This window comes from Panicum virgatum, chromosome 1K (genome assembly GCF_016808335.1).
Source record: "Panicum virgatum strain AP13 chromosome 1K, P.virgatum_v5, whole genome shotgun sequence".
In the NCBI taxonomy this organism is placed as follows: Eukaryota; Viridiplantae; Streptophyta; class Magnoliopsida; order Poales; family Poaceae; genus Panicum; species Panicum virgatum.
In genome coordinates this window covers 46,733,561-46,756,549 of record NC_053136.1, presented here as the reverse complement: position 1 = coordinate 46,756,549, position 22,989 = coordinate 46,733,561, and the positions used below count along the sequence as shown (strand labels likewise).

Below are 22,989 nucleotides of genomic sequence, written 5' to 3'. Positions count from 1 at the left end.
CGACCGAGGAACAGAGAGTGATCGGCGAACACGGTGGTCAAGTCAGTCAAAGGGATGATAGCCTGATCTAGCGATCTGCACAGCGTGGCGATCTGGAGTGCAGTTAGTTCATTGGTTAGTTCACTTTATCACGTAGTTCTATGGGTGAGGTGCAGACAAGTGTACAGTAAACTCATAGGAGTACAAACTGGCAGGCCAAAAACTGATCAGCTTCCATCCTCAGCAACTCTGAACTGGCAGGAGCTTTGCTCTACGACGGGCCTTTTTTAATAAATAACATAAAAGCACGACCACTGCTATGTCATTTAAGGAGGAGAAGAATTTCAAGTCTTACGAAATCGTGATTACAAAGAAACTTAACAAGTCGAATAACACTGGAGAGAAACATGAATGCCTATCCTTCAAAAAAAAATGAATGCCTGCATCCTCTTAGAGCATGTTTTATAATACCGGCTGCTTGCCGGCGTATGGATCGCCAGCTCATCCGAGCTCCCGAGCTGGTGGGTGGCGGGCCTCTCGATTCTTTAACGGTCTACGCTGCTTAGCTAGGACGTGGAGCAATGGGAGTGGACATGCGGAGAAGCGCAGAGCATTTCGCCCACCGTCAGTCGGCGTCTCAGAACTCGCCGGCTTTCTTCTCTCTCCTATTTTCTCTCTCTTCCACGTCAGATACAGCCCGTTCCCCGCCGGCTATAATACATGCTCTTATACGGTGTCACACGAATAGTTTTTTTTTTCAGGCACATGGGAGTCGAAAATAGCTTCAGCCCAGCTAGCTTCAACCCAGCATTCTCGCCACATATATATTTGCGCCTCAGTGGCAACATAGTTGTGCTCATCAAGTCATCATAAGTGCATCCATATGAGGTGATAGGATCGTAGGACCTTTATGCCTTATTTAGATGTATAAAGTTTTGGGTGTAAAGCACTGTAACACTTTCATTTGTATTTAATAATTATTATCCCGCCATAGGTTAACTAGGCTTAAAATATTCGTCTTGCAAATTATAGACAAATTGTGTAATTAGTTATTTTGTTTAGCTATATTTAATATTTCATGCGTTAAAAGATTCGTTTTGAAACTTTGAAGGGAACTAAACAAGGCCTTATTCTGTATTTCTGCAACATCTGAGGTGCACAAATGAAGCAAACATTGGCGCAGCAAAGTGAATGCTTGCTACCACCCCTTCGTTGTTGAATCACAGTTCAGCCAGCAAGAAGCGCCTTTCATCTTCTTGGTCTCGATTTCTTGCGGTACATCAACACGGTTGCTCAGCCTGCAGTGTCATGTACATTTATATTCTAACAATAATTACAGTAATTTAGAGATCTGCAAGGTAATATTAAAAAAAACTCGACCAGGGGGAGAGATGTCCTCCTGATTTTCATCTTAAGAAGCGTGTGCCGTGACTCGAACCCGGGCTGGCTCAGCAAACCGCTTCTCTGGCGTGTTCGGCTGACCAGTTGCACCGTGAGAGTGTTGGCTGCAAGGTAATACTTACTTCCTGAGATGGACTGAAACAATTATTGCATTGGATTCAGAAAAACCCAAGTCCCCAATATTTCATAAGCTTACATATATATTTTAATAACCCATAAAAATGCAAACATCTAATAATTGTGTTCAAGGTTGTATCGAAATCAATCAAAGGATAAGCACGAAGATGGTCCATTGTTATGGTATGATCAGCCAACTCATGCAAGCTGCAGAATCCTCATGACCAAAACATGTTCAATATGCCATAGCAATACAATATCTCAGGTTCACCAGTTGCAGATTTTCTCCGTGAGATATCTGAAACAGTAAAATCCAAGTTGGACGCAGATAGGTTCAGCTGAAAACAATGTGGCTCAGTTGGGTTTCGCATAGATGTTGCAAAAAAGCTAAGAAACCATGGATGATTATCCGAGTCCGATTCAACGGTAAAGTATATGAAACCACTGAATGTATCACAATGAAACACCTTTTCTGAATTTTTAACATCGCCGATTAGCGAAATATAAGTAAACTAATAGCTTGCACTACCACTTTAAGACCTGACAAAATCCAATTATATATTTTCCTTATCTTATTCATGTACGGAGTTTGACACAGTTAACTACACATCTTTAGTATCCTGCTACATCATGATTCAGACATGTTGGCAAGGATTCATGATACTGCTTCATCAGCATGAGGATCAAGAAATCACAGATGCTGTCCATCCATACTCTGCCAGTAATACATATAGAATCTATTTCTTGGTGGAATTCTGATTCATTATGAAACCATGAAACTCAGAAAGTTATGAATGTGAATTTTTGTTAGAGAGTCGGGAGAAATCAAATCATACCTTATATTTCAGCCTGTACCTTTCAAATGTAGAATAAGAATTTGTTCGATTGGTTCTTTCATGGTCAGAAATTTCAAAGTGATGACGACATGATTTTTCAGATCAAGCAGCACAATATGTCAACATGAGGCAAGAACTTACTTAAAAATACGAGTCGAAGTGGTACTAAAGTTGTTAGCTGATGACATGAATTAGCAACTTCCCACCCAAACTGCCACAAGGATAAGATCAACATTACCCCCGAGTCCCATCACAAAAGGGCAGTAGTATAAACAGTACCTAGCATCCACCACCTAGAAATAGTGAAATACTAAATTTTGCTAAGCCAATGGCACCACAATATCGCAGTGGTACAATAGTTGCAACAAGAACATTCAGGTGAAGCACAAGATAATGAGAAACTTAGAGAGCACATATCTCTGAAAATATTACCATCTTCTTATTTTTTGGGATGATACAACCGTACGTATGAGCTAATAGAGGTATATACCTAAGAATCGTGCAACATTAGATTGAGCCTTTTTTGGCTACAAGAACTAGTACCTCACTCCCTGCAGTGCCAACAACTTATTTTGGCAGGAGCATGGGGAACAATGTAACAAGCACTTAGGAACTCTCCTCCACACTAACTGAAGTCTTCCTAGCTTTCTTGTCATTAACATATAACTGGTAGCCATATGAAATAAATCCCCAGATGGCCATCAACATAGCAATAATCTTCACTCCATCCATCTTGTCGTGGAAGAAAATCACAGCAAAAACTGGAATGATGGGTAGAGCTAGTGTGCTTATCACATTTGAAAAGAGTGATGACACCACAAAGATCAAACCCGCCACTCCAACCGAAGCTATCTGCCAAGATATAGCTGTCCACAGAAGTGTCATCACATAGGACAGCTTCCCTGAGCCGAAGGCATGCATCTCTCCCTCTAAAATCTTCCATTCACCACTTGCAAATAACCCAATAAGAGAAGCTATTGTTGCCACAAGTGCTGTATATATCTGCATGTTCAAGACGACTGAGAAAGTCTCCCTCTTAATAACCTTCTCAAATGTAACTTGCATCAAAGAGAGAATCAGGGAGTATGCGGCTGATGCTCCTAGCGTCAACACGAAACCCAATATGTACTTCCCATGCGATAAACCATTAGTGCCCTGAGAATCTTCATCAACTCCAAGGAGTGCAGCAGAAAAGGTAAGGAGGACTACAGAGTTGAAAATCAGTGCAGTGAACTTTTGAGCATTGAGGAAATATGAGAAGACAGCATTGAAGGCCAGCTGACTAGCACATATGAGCGAATACGTTGATACTGGAAGGTATAATAGGCCATAGGAATACATCAAGTCGTCTGCAGCAATGATGAGCCCCAAGGCAATATATATCAGAGTAATTTTGGTGCCAGAAGTCTCAGGGCTAGTGGTGGCTGTTTGCGTAGATTTTGAATGAAACAGATATAGGGCGATGAATAGCACAGGAAAGCCAGCAGTTTGGACAAATGTTGACATCCACTTGCTATTTCCACCCTGGTTGTAGTAGAACCTCCCAAGGAGTGTTGATGCTGTCTGACCAGCAATGAGGAAGAAAATGTTTAGAACAATCATCAACCACCAATGCCAATGCTTGGTAGGAGAGCTTTGGGTAGCTGTTTCGTTAGTAGAAGAAGTTTTAGGTTTGGATGATCCTGCAAATAACAGATGGAAGGAATTGTCAACAGGTTTGGCACTCACACTGCAAATGCTAAGCCTATGCACTCACACAAACTGGACATAACCCAATGAAACAGTAGCTTATTTTTCCTTTCAAACGAAGTATGCCTAATCAAACTAAACAAGTGAAACTCTGCTTATCCTCATGAATGGGACTTCATCCCAATAGTGCTCCAAATTTACTGCAGGGTGTTTGTCCATGATATTTATATGACTTCTTTGTTACAGATTACACTATTACCAAAAACCATGAAAGGGCTATTTGAAAAACTAATATCACTCCCAAAGAAGAATAAAACAGGGCTGATTATAGTAATTAAAGCAAAGGTTTGCGACACCTATTGGTGGAATGCTGCAAATATCTGGTGTTCTAATTAACAGACTGAACCAGTTCCTGGAGACAGCCAATTTAAGGTTCACTGTGTACTGGAAACAGTAACTGACAACGGTTCACTGTGTACTGGGAACAGTGACTGAAAACAGACGTGCGCGCATCGCAAGAACATGCAGCAACGGCAAGGCGATCGTGGGCGCGCGCGCAGAAAAGGAAAGATGATCCAAACCCCAACTGTGAACTGCCAACTTAAATCCACTGAGCCAACAGGCCGACGTACACCGGCAGGCAAATTCCATCGAACACCTCGTGCGCAATTCATCCAACCCGGTCGTATCCCCCAGAAAACCCAACAAAACGAAGATGATATCAATCTGAGGTACGCGCACACCGGGACGCGAATCTAATCCCTGAGCTCTTCTCGTCGGTCTTCACTTTGGATGACGATAACCAAACAAAGCCCACGTTCGAGCAGAGAGAGAGAGGGAGGGAGGGAGACAGAGAGTGAGATGGACGAGCGGGGGGACTGACCTGCGATCTGTATCTGGACCTCATCTTCCGTGCCGCCTCTTCTCCCGCCCGCTCCCGCGCTGCTGCCGTCGTCGCCGGCCATGCCGTCCCCCGGCGCTCGATCCGACTCGAGTGGGCCGCTGGGCTAGCGGCGCACGCGACGAGTGAGGAGGATGCGAGCGGAGACGAGATGGCGCGAGACGTCAGGGGAGGCCGAGGCACTGGTCAGCGACTCAGCGTGGGAGCGCCGCACGGGGGAAGGGGGTAGGGGGGGACTAGGGAGAGGGCGTTGGAAAAGCGAGGCACCTTCCTCCTCCCCTCCCGTGGAACACCAGGACACCGCACTTTTCGGACCTTTCCCGTTGGCCACCCGCCCTGCCGTCGCTGTCGCGCGACGGAGGCCCGGCCGTAAGGGACTTCAGCGATCGCGCATTCGCCCGCCTCCGGATCGCAATCATTTTTTCTTTTCATTCCACACGGCGGCGCCGGGACCCAACCCGAACGGTTGGTTTCGTCAGGGCCGGCCGGAGTTGACCCGACACCCAAACGATTCCGCGACGGTGACGTCGGAATACTGTGTGTGCTCGACGCGGACTCCGCCTGTAGACGCAGACGATACCGAGAAGATAGCGTGAGAGGTGAAACGGGAACCGAACAGGGTGCTACTGTTGCTGTCGCCGTGGTGTGAATGGTGAGTCGGGCTGGCCGGGGGAATGAGATTCCGCGGCGGGATCTTCCGCGAACCGGAGGTGGGCCGGACTGCGAGATTTTTTCGGCGTCGGATGCTCTCGCGGCTCCTGGCTGGTCGCGCGCGCCGCCGCCGCCGGCGGCTCGGCGCGCCCCGCCCTCTCGATGAGCGAGACGGTATTTTGGTTCCGGAAGCGAGAGCCGGCAGAGAACAGCGGCGGCAGAAAAGAAGGCCGTGTCCACACCGTTCACCTCGTGGGCGTCGGCCTGCTTCGCTTATGGGCCGGACGGGCAGAGGGCGCTTTGTGGGCTGAACAGTTCGGCCAACCCAGTTGATCCTTGGGCCTTAGGTCATACATTTCCAAACTGTCCCCCAAAAAAAAACATTCCGAAAGATCAGTTTGGTATTTACTCGGAACGTGATGCTGGACTGGAATATCGAAACTCCGAACTAATCGCCAAAAAATCTTAAAAAAAACTAATCGACAAAATAGGTTGCCCTCTCTCTGAGTCAGAACAAAAGGACGAAATCATTTGCCACGTCGTAGTATTTTAGCTGGTCTTTGGCGAATATACAGACAGTACGACACCCCTATGAACCAATCAATTCTTCTGACGTGCCGTGTGATTCTTTCTTTATGAACTATTTCCTCCGTTCCAAATTATAAGACATCTCAAGAATCTTGGAGAGTCGAAGCAATCTTAAGTTTGACAAAGATTATAGAGAGAAATATAAGGATTTGTGATATCAAATTGATGTACTATGAAAATATAACTAATAAAGAATCTAATGGTACTTAGTTTATATAATAAATATTGTTATTCTATTATATAAATTTGGTCAAATATAAAAAACTTTGACTCTTCAAAATTATTGGAATGTCTTGTAATTTAGAACGGAGGGAGTATACCGGATCCAAACAATTTCGGCATCTGAGCAGCCTGCTGTCGGCTGCTACTAACAACCGTTTTGCCCATCCCGGGCTTATGGATGCGGTACCACGTATGCCCACTGCCCACATACCATAAGTGAAGAAAAGAAGGCCCAAAAGGCATGAAAGGCAAAAGTGCACTGCAGCCGGTAGCACGCGTTGCTTCCACTCAAGGCTCGAGCGTCCCGCACAGCTAACAATCCACGTTCAAAGACCAGCAAAAGGCGCGACACGGATTCCAGGCTCCACTCGCCCACTACACCACACCACATCGCATGCATGCATGCATGTGAGGCATGCACGGCACTGCACAACCAACAAAAACTCCATACAGCAAGTGAAACGAAACGAAACACAGAGAACTCGAAACACATACATTCATTCTAGTAACTCGTACTTAAATACTCTCCTTGCCCAATGCCCATGCTTATTACTCCAATGTTAGGCACGATTGCTTGTTATTAACCAGTAATCATTGGCGTCAGCGTCGACAGTGGCGGCGGCGGCGGCGTCAGTGACACTGCGACGGCGAGGACGATGGTGGCGAGCTTCTTGAACTCAGCGTCCTCCGCGCCCAGCGGTGACGTGTCGTCGGCCTCGCCGAACGCGTCCTGGCACGTCCCGGGCGCGTCCAGCGCCGCGCTCAGCTGCGTGACCGCGTCGTCGGCGCCCTCGCCGCGGGCGAGGTCCTCCGCGGCCTGGGCGAGCTGGTCGACGGCGTCCGAGTACACCTCCGCGCACACGGCGAGCCGGTCCCGCCGCCTCGCGTCCGTCTCCGTGGCACTCAGGGCCGCGACGCGCGCGGCCGTGGCGTTGGCCTTCGTCTCCGAGATCCTGGCCGCGACGGCGGCGAGGCCGCGCGCGTCGGCCGCCGCTGCGCTCGGCCTGTCGGCCTGGAAGGTTTTGATGCAGTAGTCGTAGACGATGGACGGGTGGCCGGCGGCGAAGGACCTGCACGCGTCTTCCAGCGTGGTGGAAGACTTGCACGTAGCAGGCACGACGAGCAGGAGGAACAGCACGAAGGAGAGCAGCTTCATGTTCATGGTGTGGCCTAGTTCGATGGCTTTGCGTTGCAAGCAATCTCCGGTAGGTGTGGTTTCTCGTTTCTGGTGGCGAGGTTTCGAGTGTGTTTGATAGGCGATTGTAGACGGCCGGCAGTTGGTATTCGTTGGTGGCCGGCTCGTGGCTAAATAGTAGTAGTGGTGCAAACGGCGTCCGTGTGTAGAATGTTCGAAGTTTTATTTATTTTTTATTATATTTATTTGGAGAAGAATGTTCGAAGTTTTTTTTTCTTTTGATCTTTTTCGAAGTTTTTTTAGGGGATACAAAACGATCGAAGAATTTGTACAGGGCCGTCAGGTGATTGAAAACTACGAAAGGCTGGAACTAACAACGCACTTAACCAATCGAGCAGGCCTAAGTGATAATGAAATGGGCTGAATTTATTCAAAATAGGCTGATTACCATAGGGTCCAATACAGGGAATTCTCGGTCAGCCCAAACCGGCCCACTGCCACAAACTGCTCCGGCTCTCACCGGTCACAGCCGGAAATCCTATACATCTTCGGAGAATCCTACAGAGAGCCCTCTCGATTTAGCATAAATCGAGAGCCCTCTATGTTACTTCTATGAATGAAAGGGAAATCAAAGGGAGAAGAAAGTAATAACAACAACTCCGGCGAGCAATCCCAGCGTTGACCTTCTACTCCGTCGACGGACGGGCGGGAGGTGGACGGGGCGGTCGGCGGCGGGGCCGCCGCCGGCCGCGGGTGCCGGCGGAGGCCGGCAGGGTTAGGGTTCTGGGTTTCCGGGGTTGGGGTTGCTCCATGGCCGGCGCCTTTAGAGGGATGGCCGTGGGTGGCGGCCGGCCCGGCGGAGGAGGCGGGTTGTGGTCGGCAAGGCCGGCGGCGATGGCCCCGCCGGCCGGGTGGTGGTGGACAACCGGTGGGCGGGGTCGGCGGCGGGGGCAAGCGGTGGAGGTGGCCGGGATGTGGAGGGGAGGAGGAAGGGGTTGGACCCGGGCGGTCCTCGCCGGCGTCGGAGGCGACGCCAGCAAGGGGGTGGTCGACGGCGGGGCAGCGGGCCGAAGGGAGGCGAGGTGGAGGTGGGGGCGGAGAGCAGGGCGGCGCTTGCCGGCATCGGCAAGGCGGGCGACGAGGGGCGAGGCGGGGGTTGGGGGCGGTGGCTCCAGCGGTGGCCACGCCGCCGGAGCCGGTTGGACGACGGCGGGGCAGGATGCGGGGTGGGCACTTAACCATCCGCATCCTCGCCTGCCCACCCCGCCCTCGACCCCCGCCGTCCTCCAACCGGCTCCGGCGGCGTGGCCGCCGCTGGAGCCACCGACCGGGGCACCTCCTGCCCGTCCGTCGACGGAGTAGAAGGTCAACGCTGGGATTGCTCGCCGGAGTTATTATTACTTTCTTCTCCCTTTGATTTACCTTTCATTCATAGAAGTAACATAGGGGGCTCTCGATTTATGCTAAATCGAGAGGGCTCTCCGTGTCGGACTCTCCTTTTCCTTACCCTTCTCTCTCCTTTCTCACCATGCGCCGCCGCCCCTGAGCTCGCAATCCACCTGTTACGCCACCGCCCAACCCGCCGAAGTTGCTGCCCTGCTACTCCTGCGCTGCATCTGCTGCCGCGCGGCAGCTGCCGCCGCTGCCGCTGGGGCTTGCTGCTGCGGTGCGTTGGAGCCGCCGCCGCCGCTGTCGCTTGCTGCTGTTGCGCGCGCGCTGCTGCTGCGCTGCGGCCGCCGCCATTGCCTGCCGCTGCCGCTGTCGCCTGCTGCTGCGCGCGCTCTGTTGCTGCTGCGCTACGGCCGTCGCCGTTGCCTGCTGCGTGTTGCTGCCGGCGCAGCTGTTGCACGTCGACGCCACGCACGCCACCACCGGTGAAGAAATGCCAAACTCATCGGAGAAGGAACTCTGTTCAACATTTCTATTTTACTATTTTTAATATTTTATATTTTCAATTTCGACTTTTTATTTTTATAAATTCAATATTTTGAAAGTCAAATGTTGAACATATTTAACTAAATGTTAAGTCAATTGTATCAAAATATTAAACATATTTATAACAGATAATTAAATCAAAGTGAGTTTTAAAGATAAATATAGCAGATAATTAGATTAAAATAAGCTTTAAAAATGAATGTCTTATTTATCTTGATTGATAGATAGGATCCCCTGTCACAGCCGAGCCGAGACGACACTAGGCGGCTGCTGCTTGCTCAGACCGGAGTTGCGGCGCCGGCGGCGGAGATGGCGATCCGGCACTACTGGCCGATGGTTGCTGCGGCCGTTGGGTTCCGCCTCGTCCTGGTCCTCTTCGGCGGGGACCTCCACCTCGCCCCCCGCCCCGAGGTCTCCACCCCGCTCACCTCCCTACGCCGCCGTAAGCGCCTCCTCACCTCCCCAGCGTCCTCCTCGCCTTCCCGCGTCTGTTGTGTTGGCATCGCCGTAATTCGTGTGCCTCCTCTGTGTGTTGTAGTGGCGGAAGGCTACTGGCTGAAGCAAGCGTCCATGTCGCCCTACTCTGGTACGTGACCCCGCCCCCTTCCTTGCTCCCATTGCTGATTTTTTCACTTGACGTTTGTATATTAACTCTTCAAGTGATGAATTAGCGACGAGGAATGGTGTTGCTGGATACACATTAGTTTCTGAATTGTCATTTGGAATTTTTTTTTCTTTCAGGTTCTATGTATCACGGTTCCCCTTTACTGCTGTCTGTTCTTGGCCCATTAACTAGTAACAGGTAATTCACTCCTTGTAATTTAATCGTATCCATTACACTTGCCATACCTTCACCGCATTTGTTAAGTTATGAATTGGCACTTGAAATTTTGTTTTGATTTCCATTTGAAATTGAACATGGTACATTCCCAAGGTCTTTTATTGGCATCGATTATCATCATTCGCATGGAAGTTAGAATGTTACTGTTGGATTAACCTGAAAATCCCGTGCTCTATACTGAAACATCTTTGTAACTTTGTAGGTCTGGCTCCTCTTGCTGCCTTTGGATATATTATGGCCATCGATTATTTATCCACAAAACAAAAAAGGTTCTTATCAAACCACAATAAAATTAGAAAGAAAGATAAAGTAAGTAGACCTGACCCCTTGAATAATGCCTCTATCCGCCACACCTCTCTCTTTATCCTGCAATTCTAATTGCACCTGTTTGTGCCACAACCGCAATTTCCATTTATTCTTTTTTCAGTTCAATTACTTTTATCATATCTGCCATTAAACTGCATTGTTGTCTTCTTAACTCCTTGGCAGGTTATTCTTTTTGTTGGGGTATGGTCCAGATGCTCCTCCAACAAAAGTATTTCTTGTGAAAAGCTCAAGCGACAGTAAAAGTGACATGTCAGAATATGATAAACGAACTAGCCTGAAAGTGCAACGATTCTCATGGATGACAGTACTTCACTTCATATTTTGGCTATTCATCTGGTCTTCCTATGTGTTGTTATTGAGTAGCATGATTCTGAAGAAAGTTGGTGGTCTTAACGAGATGTTTGAAAAGTAGGATGTCTTCTTTTTCTTTGTGATATGCGTTTCTTCAGTAGTCATATAATTCATCTGAAAGCATTAACTAGTTTTGTCTAAGAACGGAGTGGCTTTGTGATTCTATTTCAGATATTAGCATACTGCTGCATCCTAGTAATTGCTCTATCAGGAGTTATCAAGATATCATGCCAACTTCTGTTTTGAGCTTCATCTCGTAAATAGTTTCTTTTTGTTTCCTATTGACCAGTTTTCATTTGTCACTGAATTACCTACTGTGCTGTGGTTCTGCAGGACCTATGGTTTTGTTCTTACTGTGAAGGACCTATCGCCTAATATTGGTGTTTTATGGTGAGTGTTGATAACATGATGATATGTTATTGGTAGTAAAGCATATTTCCATGTGTCATATGCATTTGGGAATTAATGCAGGTAATTCTTTGCTGAAGTCTTTCATTTCTTCAGAAGTTTCTTTCTTATAGTCTTCAATATGAACATTCCTTTCATGGTCTTGCTGTTGGCCATCCGTTTGAAGCACCCTCCGTGCTTTCTTGCATATGTTTACACAGCAATCGTCGCTATGTTGAAATCATATCCCTCAGTGAGTGTACTTTTTTGTATGATATTTGTTATAAATTTAGTGCCTTGGGGTGCATTTTTATTATTTTCGCGCATTTTTTACTCTGATTTGTGAAGGCTGGAGATTCAGCTCTGCATCTAGGTCTTCTGGACCCTATTTGCCAACGAGTTAGCAGGTAGCTAAATTTTATTACAGATTTTTAATTGATTATGAATTATGATAGAGTAATGCTTTACTCTCACATCTTGCAGAGATGCAGTTCACATTCTTCTTATTTTTCGGATATATTGGAGTATCTCTTCTTAGCCCTGTCATGCACAATTTGTGGATCTGGAGGGTTTGTCTCTCTATCTCTCTTGCATAACATGTCCATTCTTTAAGGCAGTGGTTCATCACTAACACAATGTTATTTTCAGGGCACTGGTAATGCAAATTTCTACTTTGCCACTGGTTTGGCCTATACTTGCCTTCAGGTTAATAATAAACCTCTATAGATTTATTTCTTTCTGACCATGCTGGCCGTTCAATTGCCCTTAAACTAGAATTTAGTCCCCCTTTAACTTAAATTTAGTCTCCCTTTAACTTATCTGGTCTTCTGAGCATGATGTTAGAGACTGTTTTGGGGCTTGATTTGAGATGCTGTGAATTAGATGCTTGTGCTTTGGTTTCAGTTTCTTGTATGGTAAACTGATGTTTCCAACAGTCTTTTGGATTAGCTTTGAGTGTCGATTGGTTGTAAGATATAGCCGTTTTTCAGACTTAGCAAAGCCATATTTCTGTTCCTTTCTATATCTAGATCCTAAATTGTTGTTTGCCAAATTTGCAGACTGTGTTGGTTGTAGAGTGTGTAGGTTCAACGATAAAGCACGACAGAAAGCTAAGACTACTTGTGACGAGTTAACTTGGTAAGCTAAGACTACTTGGGACGAGTTAACTTGGTCCCTCAGCTTCTTAGAAGCTCCACCTAGGACGCTTGCAATTTTCTTTCTGGCGCTCTTGAACTCAAACGGCTCGTCATCCTGGAGTTTGTAAATATAGTGCACAATTTGTGTACCATGTTGTACTGTACGCCCCCACTTTTGTACAATATATGGACCACAAACTCTTGATTAACAGATCAAAGACTAAAGACTAAAGGAACACGAAAGGGCTCTCCCTCGGACTAATTGTAGTCAGTGCAGGGCTTCGATGTGGATTCTGTGATGTCAATCATCGAGCATGGTTGAATTGACCACATGTACAATTTGTACTTTCAGTTAGCCAGATGAAGATGAAAATTATCCTTAGCACGCTCTTGCCTTTGGATGCCTGTTTTTCACTGTCAAGCCCCTAAACGTGAAGTTGTTCCAAGTCTCCTCCATGTTCATGAACTTCTATACGGCGACACATGTCTGCTCTCCAGTGCTATTCACCCGTTGAGATCGAGTCCTATTTGCAGAGAGATCTTTGGCCGCGGCACTGCCTGCTGCTACCCGTAACTGTACTGAACTCAATTAATGGTCAGATCAACAAAATCTGTCCAGTTGCTGTTGCAGATACTGTCTTGATTTACCTAACCAACACTAGTAACCACCTACCCGTTCCATCATCAGATATACGGAACTGGAGCGAAACCCGTTCATCTTGTTCTCGCAAAGAGAATGGAGAGAGCGGCTCGCTGCTCTGCTTCCCAGGTTTTATGCCATAGTTCCTCGCCGATCTATCCCATTCGTTTGGCTCGGATGTCGGGCCCTGTTTGTTTTATGTTATGCTATGAATTGTATCAATTTTGATCGCTAATTAGAGGTATTAAATTAAGTCAGTTTTCAAAACCAACTTCAGAACCCCTGCGCTAGGAATCTTGAAGAATCTAATGAGACCTTTGACCGCGTGATCAGAGGATGGCTACTGTAGCATCATTGTAACCAATTATCAATTAATTACCGTCATTAGATTCGTCGCGAAAAGTTACACCCATCCTTAAAAAGGTTTTACAAATAGACTTTATTTAGTACTCCATGTATGTAAAATTCTCTTCTCGGAAATTATGTGCTAGGATGATGGAATGTTTGGGCCTCAGTGGCCCTCACGCATATGCCAGAGTGCTTGAGCCTGGAGAGTTCGGTTATTAGCATTAGCAGCTAGCGAGCTCCAAAATCAGTAGTTCGGCTGTTGAGTTCCGTCCCGTTCAGTTCAGTTTTCCATGTACTATTCAACTTCGAAACCCTGCTACTACGAATTTTTGACGGGATCAAACAATCTTTTTTTGACGGGATCAAACATTCGATGATACTGTACTCAGCATGACATAAGCGTGTTCTCCTGCTTATTCAGTTCAGTTGCCATGTGCTAGCTAATTAAGCAGCAGTGTAAAAAAGCATCCTATGTCGTGCTATAATGCTAAATAAGTTAAATTCCAGGTTCCATGAACCGGCGAGGAAGTAGATGACCAAACGTATTGGAGTTGGAGGAGCAGTTCTCCAGTTCCTTTCTTAAGTACACCCATATTCAGCTGAACAACCAATTTGCCTACTCTGGCAGCGGAAACACACGACCCCGACAGACAAGCTGAAGCATTCCATGACAACACTGAATCATTGCAACATATAAATTACCATTCGAAAACTGCAGCAAAGCTCATCTGATCCATACCCATTCTATCAGAATTCTTAAAACAGACCCAGAGGCATAATAAAAGACACTGAAATGAGTAGGGCCGCTCAACGAGCTTGCTGAACACAAACCAACCAGACGTAAGCAAAATTCAGGATCAGACTAAATATGCTCTTCAAGAAAGCAAGTTATTCATGAAAGACACATAACTTGGGCAAATCGCTTGCAAATGATAATCAGAAACTATGTAGTTTCTGGCAACGCACACCACCTCAGCCTACAACCAATTACGCCATTATTCTTCTGCAAAAGAAAACAGCTCTTCCAACCTCTCCCCACTCAACCAGACTCAACCGCTCAAGCAATGACCATAAAAAATCCTTCTAGGCAAAGGCGCATATGAGCATTCAAAGGATAATTGGCACGCCGGTGTGGCGAACTTTGCATGGGCACATAACACAGCCAGCCAGCAAAGTGATGTTCTAGTTGTGCTGGACAGCCTAGTACCGGTAGTGCGCGGGCTTGTAGGGACCCTCGATCGGGACGCTGATGTAGTCAGCCTGAGACTTGGTGAGCTTGGTGAGTTTGGCACCAAGCTTGCCCAAGTGGAGAGCAGCAACCTTCTCATCAAGGTGCTTGGGGAGCACGTACACCTTCTTCTCATACTTACCAGAGCTCTTCTCCTTCCAAAGCTCAAGCTGAGCAATGACCTGTATCATTTACAAGGCTCAGTGATATAATTCCAACTGCTGATGCATCAGCTAATGCGTGCAGGATAAGATGGGTATTGGTTGACATATTTACCTGGTTAGTGAATGAGCAGGACATGACAAAGCTGGGGTGACCAGTAGCGCATCCAAGGTTCATCAGACGACCCTCAGCGAGGACAATGATGCCAGTCTTAATCTCAGGGAACACCCAGCGGTCTGTCTGAGGCTTGATGGTGATACGCTTCACACCAGGGTAGGTCTCAAGACCGAGCATGTCGATCTCATTGTCAAAGTGGCCGATGTTGCAGACAATTGCATTGTTCTTCATCTTCCTCATGTGGTCAACCATGATGATGTCCTTGTTGCCGGTGGTGGTCACAAAGATGTCAGCTTCAGAAACGACATCCTCCAAGGTAAGTACTTGAAGACCCTCCATCAGGGCCTGAAGGGCACAGATGGGGTCAATCTCAGTGACGATGACACGGGCACCAGCCTGCTTGAGGGCAGCAGCACAGCCCTTGCCAACATCACCATAACCGCACACTACCGCAACCTTGCCAGCAATCATAACATCGGTGGCCCTCATCAGACCATCAGGGAGGGAGTGGCGGCAACCATACAGGTTGTCAAACTGTTCAGAGGTAAAAACACATCAGAGCTGTAAAACTTCATAGTTGCATTTCGGAACAACAAAACTAGTAACATGTCAGGCCATTTACAAGAAAACATATTTGAGCTGCAAAATTATAGCTGTTTACGCTTAGTACCATATAGCAAGTGACATTTCAGAAAGAGTACATTAAAGCATCTAGGAAAATGCACGGCAGAGACACTTAAGTTAAGACCAGGCATACAGTACAATAGCTTAACCTAAGCAGGTATACTGATCTAAAAAATGACGCTTCTACTTACAGACTAAGCAAACAGGGTACAAGATATGAATATATGACTTATATGTTATGATGTCATAGTGACATCACATTCACCAAACACACAACTACTGTTAGTAAGTTATAAAAAAAACTAATACTAGGAGACGTACGCAACCCATGGACTAAGATCCAGATCAAACCAAAAACGACAGCATTGACCTGATTTCCTGTAGGATTCACTCTACAATTGAACCACACGTATCAGAGAAACTGGGCAGCACAAATAAGCCATCGCTGTTGACAGATCTGCCCAACAGAGATCTAAATCACAGATCCATACTGAATGCAATACCCAATTATTAACCAGCTAGCAAGTAGCAACCGCTTCTGGTGAGCTAGTGTTCAGACTTTATGCATCCATGATTCATCCATAATGACTTTTGAGTTGTGGAAGAACAGTAAAAGAAGATCTAGATCTACGCAAGGCAACAAAAGGAAGAATTACCTTGCTCTTGGTGACGGAGTCATTAACGTTGATGGCGGGGAAGAGTAGAGTGCCGGTCTCCTGCATCTGGTAGAGCCTCTTGACTCCGGTAGTGGTCTCCTCCGAGACTCCAACGAGCCTCTCCTTCATCTTGCGGTACTTCTTGGGGTCAGACTTCAGCCCGTCGCGGATGATGGTGAGCACGATCTTGAACTCGGCGTTGTCGGTGGACTCCGGGTCTGGGACTTTGCCGGTCTTCTCGTACTCCTCCTCGGCCTTGACGCCCTCGTGGATGAGGAGCGTGGCGTCGCCACCGTCGTCGACGATGAGGTCGGGGCCGCCGCCCTCGCCCCAGTCGAGGCAGCGCTCGGTGCACCACCAGTACTCCTCGAGCGTCTCCCCCTTCCAGGCGAAGACCGCGGCGGAGTCCCGCGCGATGGCGGCGGCGGCGTGGTCCTGCGTGGAGAAGATGTTGCAGGAGCACCAGCGGACCTCGGCGCCGAGCGTGGTGAGGGTCTCGATGAGGACGGCGGTCTGGATGGTCATGTGGAGGGAGCCGGAGATCCTTGCGCCGGCGAAGGGCTTGGACGGGCCGAACTCGGCGCGGCAGGCCATGAGCCCGGGCATCTCGACCTCGGCCAGCTCGATCTCGAGGCGGCCGAAGTCGGCCTGGGACAGGTCCTTGACCTTGTACTCCCGCCCCGACGAGGTCTTCTCCACGGAGAGCGACATTGCAGCGGGCGGGAGAGCTCGCGGATTGGATCTGGGAGTGGGGGGGAGGGGAGGAGGAGACGGCGGGTGGAATGGGAGAGATGGAGAGGGTTTTATGGGGAGAGACGACTGCGCGGCGCCGTTGGATGCCGGAAACGGCGGCCAGCAGCTGTCGGATCTGAGTGGGGGATTGGTGGGGGTGGGTGAGAGTCGGTGAGGGGTTTTGGAGATCTTTTTTGTTGCTGTAATGCTGTGTTTGGTCCCTGGTGGGGCTAAATCTCAGATCAACCAAAGGAGCAACATTTTCAGTGGTATCTTTGACACTTCCTATCCTAGCGTCAAATAACTCTTCGAAAATTGCAATTGCCCCTTTCTTACAAGGTGTATCTTAGTATGAAACGTCTTCAAAAGGTTGTACTTAATTTTACGTATAGTATAGTATAATATAGTATAGTATCAGATGAATAAACCAACATCATACTAATTAATTAGATTTGTAAGCAAAATTTATTTTGGTTATAAACATTTCACATTTTTTTTGTAAAGATTGACAACTTATATATTAGAGCTTATGAATGCTGTTATTTTCAAATCAAAAGCACATATTATAAACACAACGACATATTATGCTCTCTTTTGCCCCTTCCATCATCGACACCCCTTATACAAATGTGGTTAAATCATATCATCCTTTTTCTAAGTTATTATACTGCAATAACCACCCTATCACTGCATATTTGTGGGCTTTAATTAGACACCAGCACCTGCCCTTCTTATATTGGAATTTGGAAAGAAGGCTTTATGTTAGGATTTGTCGGTGTCCGGACCTCGCGGTCTAGCACCAACCAGTGATGATGCTGTGTGTTCCAGTCACTAGATGGTTGATGCAAGAGAAAACACAATGACACCGGATTTATCCTGGTTCGACCGACGATGCCGTACGTCCAGCAGGGAGGGAAGCACTGTATTGTCTTGCACCGAGGTGCTTGTAGTAGGGGTACAAGCTTGAGCGAGAGAGGGAGAGAAGCTCCCAAGTCTCTAGATGAGCTAGAGTTCATTGAGGCAAGTGCCAATATGGGGGTGGCGTGAGTGCGAGTGTGTGCGTGCGTGTGTGTGTCAGTCCCCCCGAGTGTGCTCTTATCCCTTCTTTTATAGACTCAAGGAGGGACGGGTTACATGTATGGGTGATCTGTGAAGTTGTCTCTTCCTCCCTGAATCGGGGGAGAACAGTTGATGGTTCATGTTGCCGAGTACTGTGGGGCATGGCGACGGGTGTGGTCGTCGTCCCTGGAAGCCCCTTGACCATGCCCGGGACATATCCCTATCCTGTGGCACCAGTCGACGGCGTGGTAGAAGGGCGCTGTGCTCCGTGTTCGACGAGGCGGGGCGCCGAGGGTGCTACCGATAGCGGCCCCATCCCGATCAATGGTCGTACTATGTTCGAGGGTCGTCGCCCATGCCCACCGAGAGTCCTGTAGAGGGGAGAGCACAAAGATTTGGTAGCATAGTGGCGTTGCAGTGTCAGACATGTCCGCACAGTATTCCACAGATCCACACCGCGCCGAGAATAGCGGCACAGTGACCGGAGCAGGCGGATGGGACTCCGGTCATGTCCGCTGTGCGACGTGTTGCTGACGCCGCCTAACTCCTGCTCCATGCCATGGAGTGGTTAGCAATAAATGCGCTCGTCCCGTCGAGTGGTTGGTTCACAGCTTCAATCTGCCGAGGGGGGGTCTCGAACTAGGCGGAGTTCCCCCGCGTCGAGGCCCCGCGGAGGGCTTGGCTGAGGAGGCCTCGGGCGAGGCGTAGATGTGGTGCGCTCCCATGGGCCTCGCTGGGGAGGCATAGCGATGTGGAGTTTGCTCTGCGGCCGATGAGGCCTCGGAAGAGCCGTAGCGTGGTGTCGGGCCGTGGGTCGAATGTGTATTTGGGCTTTTTGTATCGAGAGAGGATTTGGGCAAGCATGGCTCCAGATGAGGATTTGGCCCGAGTGTCCGATTATGTTTTGTGTGTTTGGAGGCGTTTTAATCTATAGATTAGGATGTCCCTAATTACGGTACCGACAGGATTGCTCCCCGCACTTGATCGTGGATCAGTTTGGATTGAGACTTAGGAGTACGTGCCTAACGGAACATCCTGTTCGTGTTCGCCGTCAGGCACGTGGCTCAGGTCGATCGCCAACCAAAACTCAAGTCCAATCCAGTAGATTTTTCGCCGAACTTTGGCTGAGATCCATTGACGAAAGTAATCATCACTCGTCGGATGAGCACATCCTCGTGCTATGGCAGCTAATTTTCCACGACTTTTCCATCTTTTCTCCAATGCTGGTGGAACCGCCTTGACAGCAACGTAGAACTACTATCACACCAAACCTACAGAGCTAGCAGTGGTTGGCCTTGCCTGCAGCTGGTGGCCCATGTCAACGTATGCTAAGTATGGTTGCCTAGGCTTATAATATGTCCCACCAACCATGGATCCGAATCTCCGTGACACAGAGTATGCGTTCACCAACCACCATTTGTAGTGGGGATGACATGCTCGAGCGATGGTTTTTCAAAAGAAAAAAGAAAAGAAAAGAAAAAATAACATGCTCTAGCAATGAGCAGTGGATTTCTTTAATCAGTAATTTGACTAACTAATGAACGGAATACGATGCTAGTGATCATAGTGCTTTGCGACAGCGCACCGGTTTAATAATGGCCTCCTCCGACAGTCTCAATTCAGTAATCTCCTAGCACAGTACTCCTATGCATTATTCTTATTGGAGATTGTTGTACCATAAATCTAAGGGCATGTCTCTTGCAGATGTGTCCTCTAATAAAATATACTTATGCAACAAGTTACATAATTCGAATGTCCATGGTAATTGCACGGTTATAGAACAATTTGTTTGGACATGTTTGTACTTTATTATAGCAGAACTTCCAAACAATTTTTAATTTTAAAGGAATATATGTGCACCAAAAAAAACATTAGATGTTCGACAAAAATAGCAAACATTTACAATTCGGGCACTCTCCATGAACCCCCACGACGCACACAAAAGCCAGAGCGGGTCGGAACACGGCCAGATATTTTTGCCCCCGAAGCTTTCCGATGATCCAGTCCAGAAAAACCAAGCCCCTGCTACGACACGTGCTAGCTGCTACTACGTTGGCATGGCAATCCATACTCGACATTGCTCAACACGATCATTGGCGCTCGCTCCACACTCCGAGCATGCCTCGCCGGCAACTAGCAGGGCGCTCACACGGGGGTTGGTGTGCCCTGGTGTGGTGGAGTGGAGGCGTGGAGCGCCCACGGCCGGGGCCCGGGAGCTCGACGCTGACGGGCCTGTTCGCCCTTTCTTGCGGGAATTTTTTTTTAATTTTAACTCTTTTTAATCTAAAATTTTAATAATAATCTGTCTGGATCTAAATTTTTAAAAACTAGTTCTTTTGGTCACACCAAAATTCGTGGCGCGACTCACTGAAAGGTCGCGCCACATTCTTTGGCGCGACCAACCTGCCACGCTGGCAGCTCAGCTGACCTGGCAAGACTGAGTCGTGCCACATGCTTTGGCGTGACTCTTCAGCGAGTCGTGCCATGCGGCGTGGCGTGACTCTTCAGGGAGTCACGCCGTGTGACTCAACTAATGGTCAGTGACGATTCGCCCACCCGTACTGAATGCAGACTCGGCTGCAACAGTAGATGCTGTTACATGCAATACATCACGGGTCATACCAACTAGAATTGGATATTTCGGTGCATGCATCTTCTACCAGTGTAACATGTCAAAGTTGTCATTATCACATAGAAATAAATTGCCATACGAGTGGACTTTTTCTCAACTTGCAATCTCACCTTCTTGAGCAGAAGAATTAAAAGACTCTCCCATTTCAAATGAGATGAGTATCCGTTGTACAAACTTCTTATAGTTGTACCTACTTAATCAATATGAAAACAAGCTATGTCTCCAAAAGCCTTGTTTAATCGAAACTCAACAAATCCAAACTTGAATCGAGGATCAAGTATAACTAGTACGCAATTTGAGTATGAGATTTTCTAATATTTCTCAAATTTCGTCTTCATTTATGTGTATTGCTTAGTGTGCATTTTAGTTCATGTCTCATACACAAGGTAGATTTCCTTGACATCGAGAACTGCTTTGTACATTTGTTGGGGACCACGATTAGGGACACCCTAATCGGGGTACTAAAATCACCCTAAAAACGCAAACACATATTAGGCAACTGAGCCCACGAAGGCATACGGCCTCCTTCCAATCTGGAAGAAAGGAAAGGACTCAAAGAAGCCCAGCATGCGGCCCATCCGGACGATCCTTAGACTCGCGGGGTGATCTCCATCATGCTCGAGGGCTCCCATCGAGACCCTCGACCGCCCCCGCGTCTCTACCTCGCTCGAGGGTAGCGAACCTATCCTCGAGCAGGGCAAATCATCTCCGCCTCGCTCGAGGCCACCCCTCGACGTAAAGGACAAACAGCCCTTCCGCTCACCCGCCCGTCGTACGGAGGCATTAAGAGCCAACCACTCCTCACAGCGCCCAGGACAGACGGCGTCAGGCCGCCATTCCCCACAGTGGCTGTGACCGGAGTCCCATCCGCCAACTCCAGTCACTGCTCCACCATCCCGGATGCTGTGGCAGCACTGTGGGAACCTGCGATGCGGGACAAGGCGTGCTCGGCACAGCTCTCATTACTATTCTGCCAACTCCGGCTGTCCGGACTCCACCTCACCTCACCTACGGCCCCGGACCCGTCCCCCGCTCAGGAAGGGGTCCGGCGTCGCTACGTGTCCCCCAAGGAGGGACGCTCAGCACTAGCAGCCGGAGTCCCGGACCTCCCCCCTCAAGGGGTTCGGGACCTCCATGTGACTCCTGGACCCCTTAGTGCACGCGCTAGCACCCCGCCCAGAGGGGATCCGAGACCGCCACGTGCCCCACTACCGCTGGCTCACGTATGTATGCAAGACCCTGGCCTACAGGGCCCACAGGACACCGCTGCGTCATATCTGGAAGACGGTACACCATACAGCGACGACCACGCCGCCTGCTGGGGCTGGCAGGACGCCGGCGCGATCTCCGCAAGACCAAGGACGATACCCAGGACGACTGCCACGCCCGACGCCATGCCCCATAGTGTACTTCCCACAGTGTTCGACCACTGCACCCCCGCGATTTGGGGAAAAGGCGACGACTTCCACGATCCCCTGTGCATGTACACCTTCCCTCCTTGTGTCTATAAAAGGAGAGGGCGGGCTTCCTTTAAGGGGGTCGACGTCGCGCGATCAGACCACACGATAGAACGCAACACTCAGCACCACTGAGCACCCGATATTAGCACTTGCCTCAATCAACTTCTCCTCTATCAGAGACTTGTGAGCTTTCCTCCCTCTCTCGCCTCGCCTGTACCCCCTACTACAGGCATCTCCGGTGCCAGATAATACAGTGCCCTCGCACACCCCCTTGCTGGACGTACGGCTCCGCGGCCGGAACCAGGATAAACCCGTGCGTTACTATGTTGCCTCTTGCATCAACATCTGGGATGAGGAAACACGCGGCATCATCACTAGTTGGGATCCGGACCGCTGGGTCAGGACACCGACAGTTGGCGCGCCAGGTAGGGGCGCTGCGTGACATTTTCTCTTTTGTTCCCATTTGATCTCCAGGGATGGCGGGCAGATCCAACCCATTCCCCATGGGTGTGGCACCAACTTCGCCGAGTACGAGGATCTACCGGGTCATCACCTCCTGTCGATCCACAACCTCATCGCATCGTCTCCTAACGACTCCTACTCCGAGACGGCGAGCTCGATCGCCGACGACGCCAGCTTCTTCATGGACAACTTCACAGCTGAGGAGGCCAAGGACTACTCCGGGGTCCGCGACCCCGGCGCTTTCCGCTCGTTCCAGCTAGCGGCGGCTTACTGCCTCACCTGCTCTGAGGACTCCAGCGAGGGGGATTACGATCCCGCCCCGGAGTGCTTCATGGTCCAGCTCGCGGATGGGCAAGAGGACAACGCTCCGGGT

General features: G+C 48.7%; 3 protein-coding genes and 1 pseudogene across 6 annotated transcripts; 1 reads left to right on the top strand and 3 right to left on the bottom strand.

Annotated features, from left to right (window-relative positions):
* Window positions 1–1,511: 1,511 nt before the first annotated feature.
* Window positions 1,512–5,237, bottom strand: LOC120713017 (probable purine permease 11). 4 transcript variants are annotated; one of them, XR_005691155.1, is made up of 4 exons: window positions 4,906–5,237; window positions 2,877–4,015; window positions 2,334–2,544; window positions 1,512–1,795 (listed from the first exon to the last, which is right to left on the bottom strand). XR_005691155.1 is itself a non-coding variant. In XM_039998977.1 (2 exons), the coding sequence occupies exons 1-2, from the start codon at window positions 4,985–4,987 to the stop codon at window positions 2,940–2,942; spliced, it is 1,158 nt and encodes a 385-aa protein (XP_039854911.1). In that variant the 5' UTR covers window positions 4,988–5,235; the 3' UTR covers window positions 2,725–2,939. The 4 variants fall into 4 exon arrangements, 1 of the variants encoding a protein (XP_039854911.1); XR_005691156.1 differs by having other exon boundaries at window positions 2,475–2,544; XR_005691154.1 differs by having other exon boundaries at window positions 1,512–2,544.
* Window positions 5,238–6,666: 1,429 nt separating this feature from the next.
* Window positions 6,667–7,677, bottom strand: LOC120657561 (putative invertase inhibitor). The gene has a single exon (XM_039935907.1). It carries the CDS (start codon window positions 7,544–7,546, stop codon window positions 6,965–6,967), a length of 582 nt encoding a protein of 193 aa, XP_039791841.1. The 5' UTR covers window positions 7,547–7,677; the 3' UTR covers window positions 6,667–6,964.
* Window positions 7,678–9,683: 2,006 nt separating this feature from the next.
* LOC120713009 lies at window positions 9,684–12,847 on the top strand (annotated as a pseudogene).
* A 1,457-nt stretch (window positions 12,848–14,304) lies between these two features.
* LOC120712999 (adenosylhomocysteinase-like) lies at window positions 14,305–17,058 on the bottom strand. The gene is made up of 3 exons (XM_039998958.1): window positions 16,272–17,058; window positions 14,989–15,525; window positions 14,305–14,894 (listed from the first exon to the last, which is right to left on the bottom strand). The coding sequence occupies exons 1-3, from the start codon at window positions 16,980–16,982 to the stop codon at window positions 14,685–14,687; spliced, it is 1,458 nt and encodes a 485-aa protein (XP_039854892.1). The 5' UTR covers window positions 16,983–17,058; the 3' UTR covers window positions 14,305–14,684.
* Between the last annotated feature and the right edge of the window lie 5,931 nt (window positions 17,059–22,989).

Bases quoted from the DNA above. Each gene is read 5' to 3' on its own strand.
- LOC120713017 (XM_039998977.1), bottom strand. From the start codon at position 4,987: ATGGCCGGCGACGACGGCAGCAGCGCGGGAGCGGGCGGGAGAAGAGGC. The intron at 4,016-4,905 runs GTCAGTCCCCCC...TGTTATTTGCAG, and splicing joins GGTCCAGATACAGATCGCAG to GATCATCCAAACCTAAAACT.
- LOC120657561 (XM_039935907.1), bottom strand. From the start codon at position 7,546: ATGAACATGAAGCTGCTCTCCTTCGTGCTGTTCCTCCTGCTCGTCGTG.
- LOC120712999 (XM_039998958.1), bottom strand. From the start codon at position 16,982: ATGTCGCTCTCCGTGGAGAAGACCTCGTCGGGGCGGGAGTACAAGGTC. The intron at 15,526-16,271 runs GTAATTCTTCCT...ACCTCTGAACAG, and splicing joins ACTCCGTCACCAAGAGCAAG to TTTGACAACCTGTATGGTTG. The intron at 14,895-14,988 runs GTAAATATGTCA...TAAATGATACAG, and splicing joins CCTGCTCATTCACTAACCAG to GTCATTGCTCAGCTTGAGCT.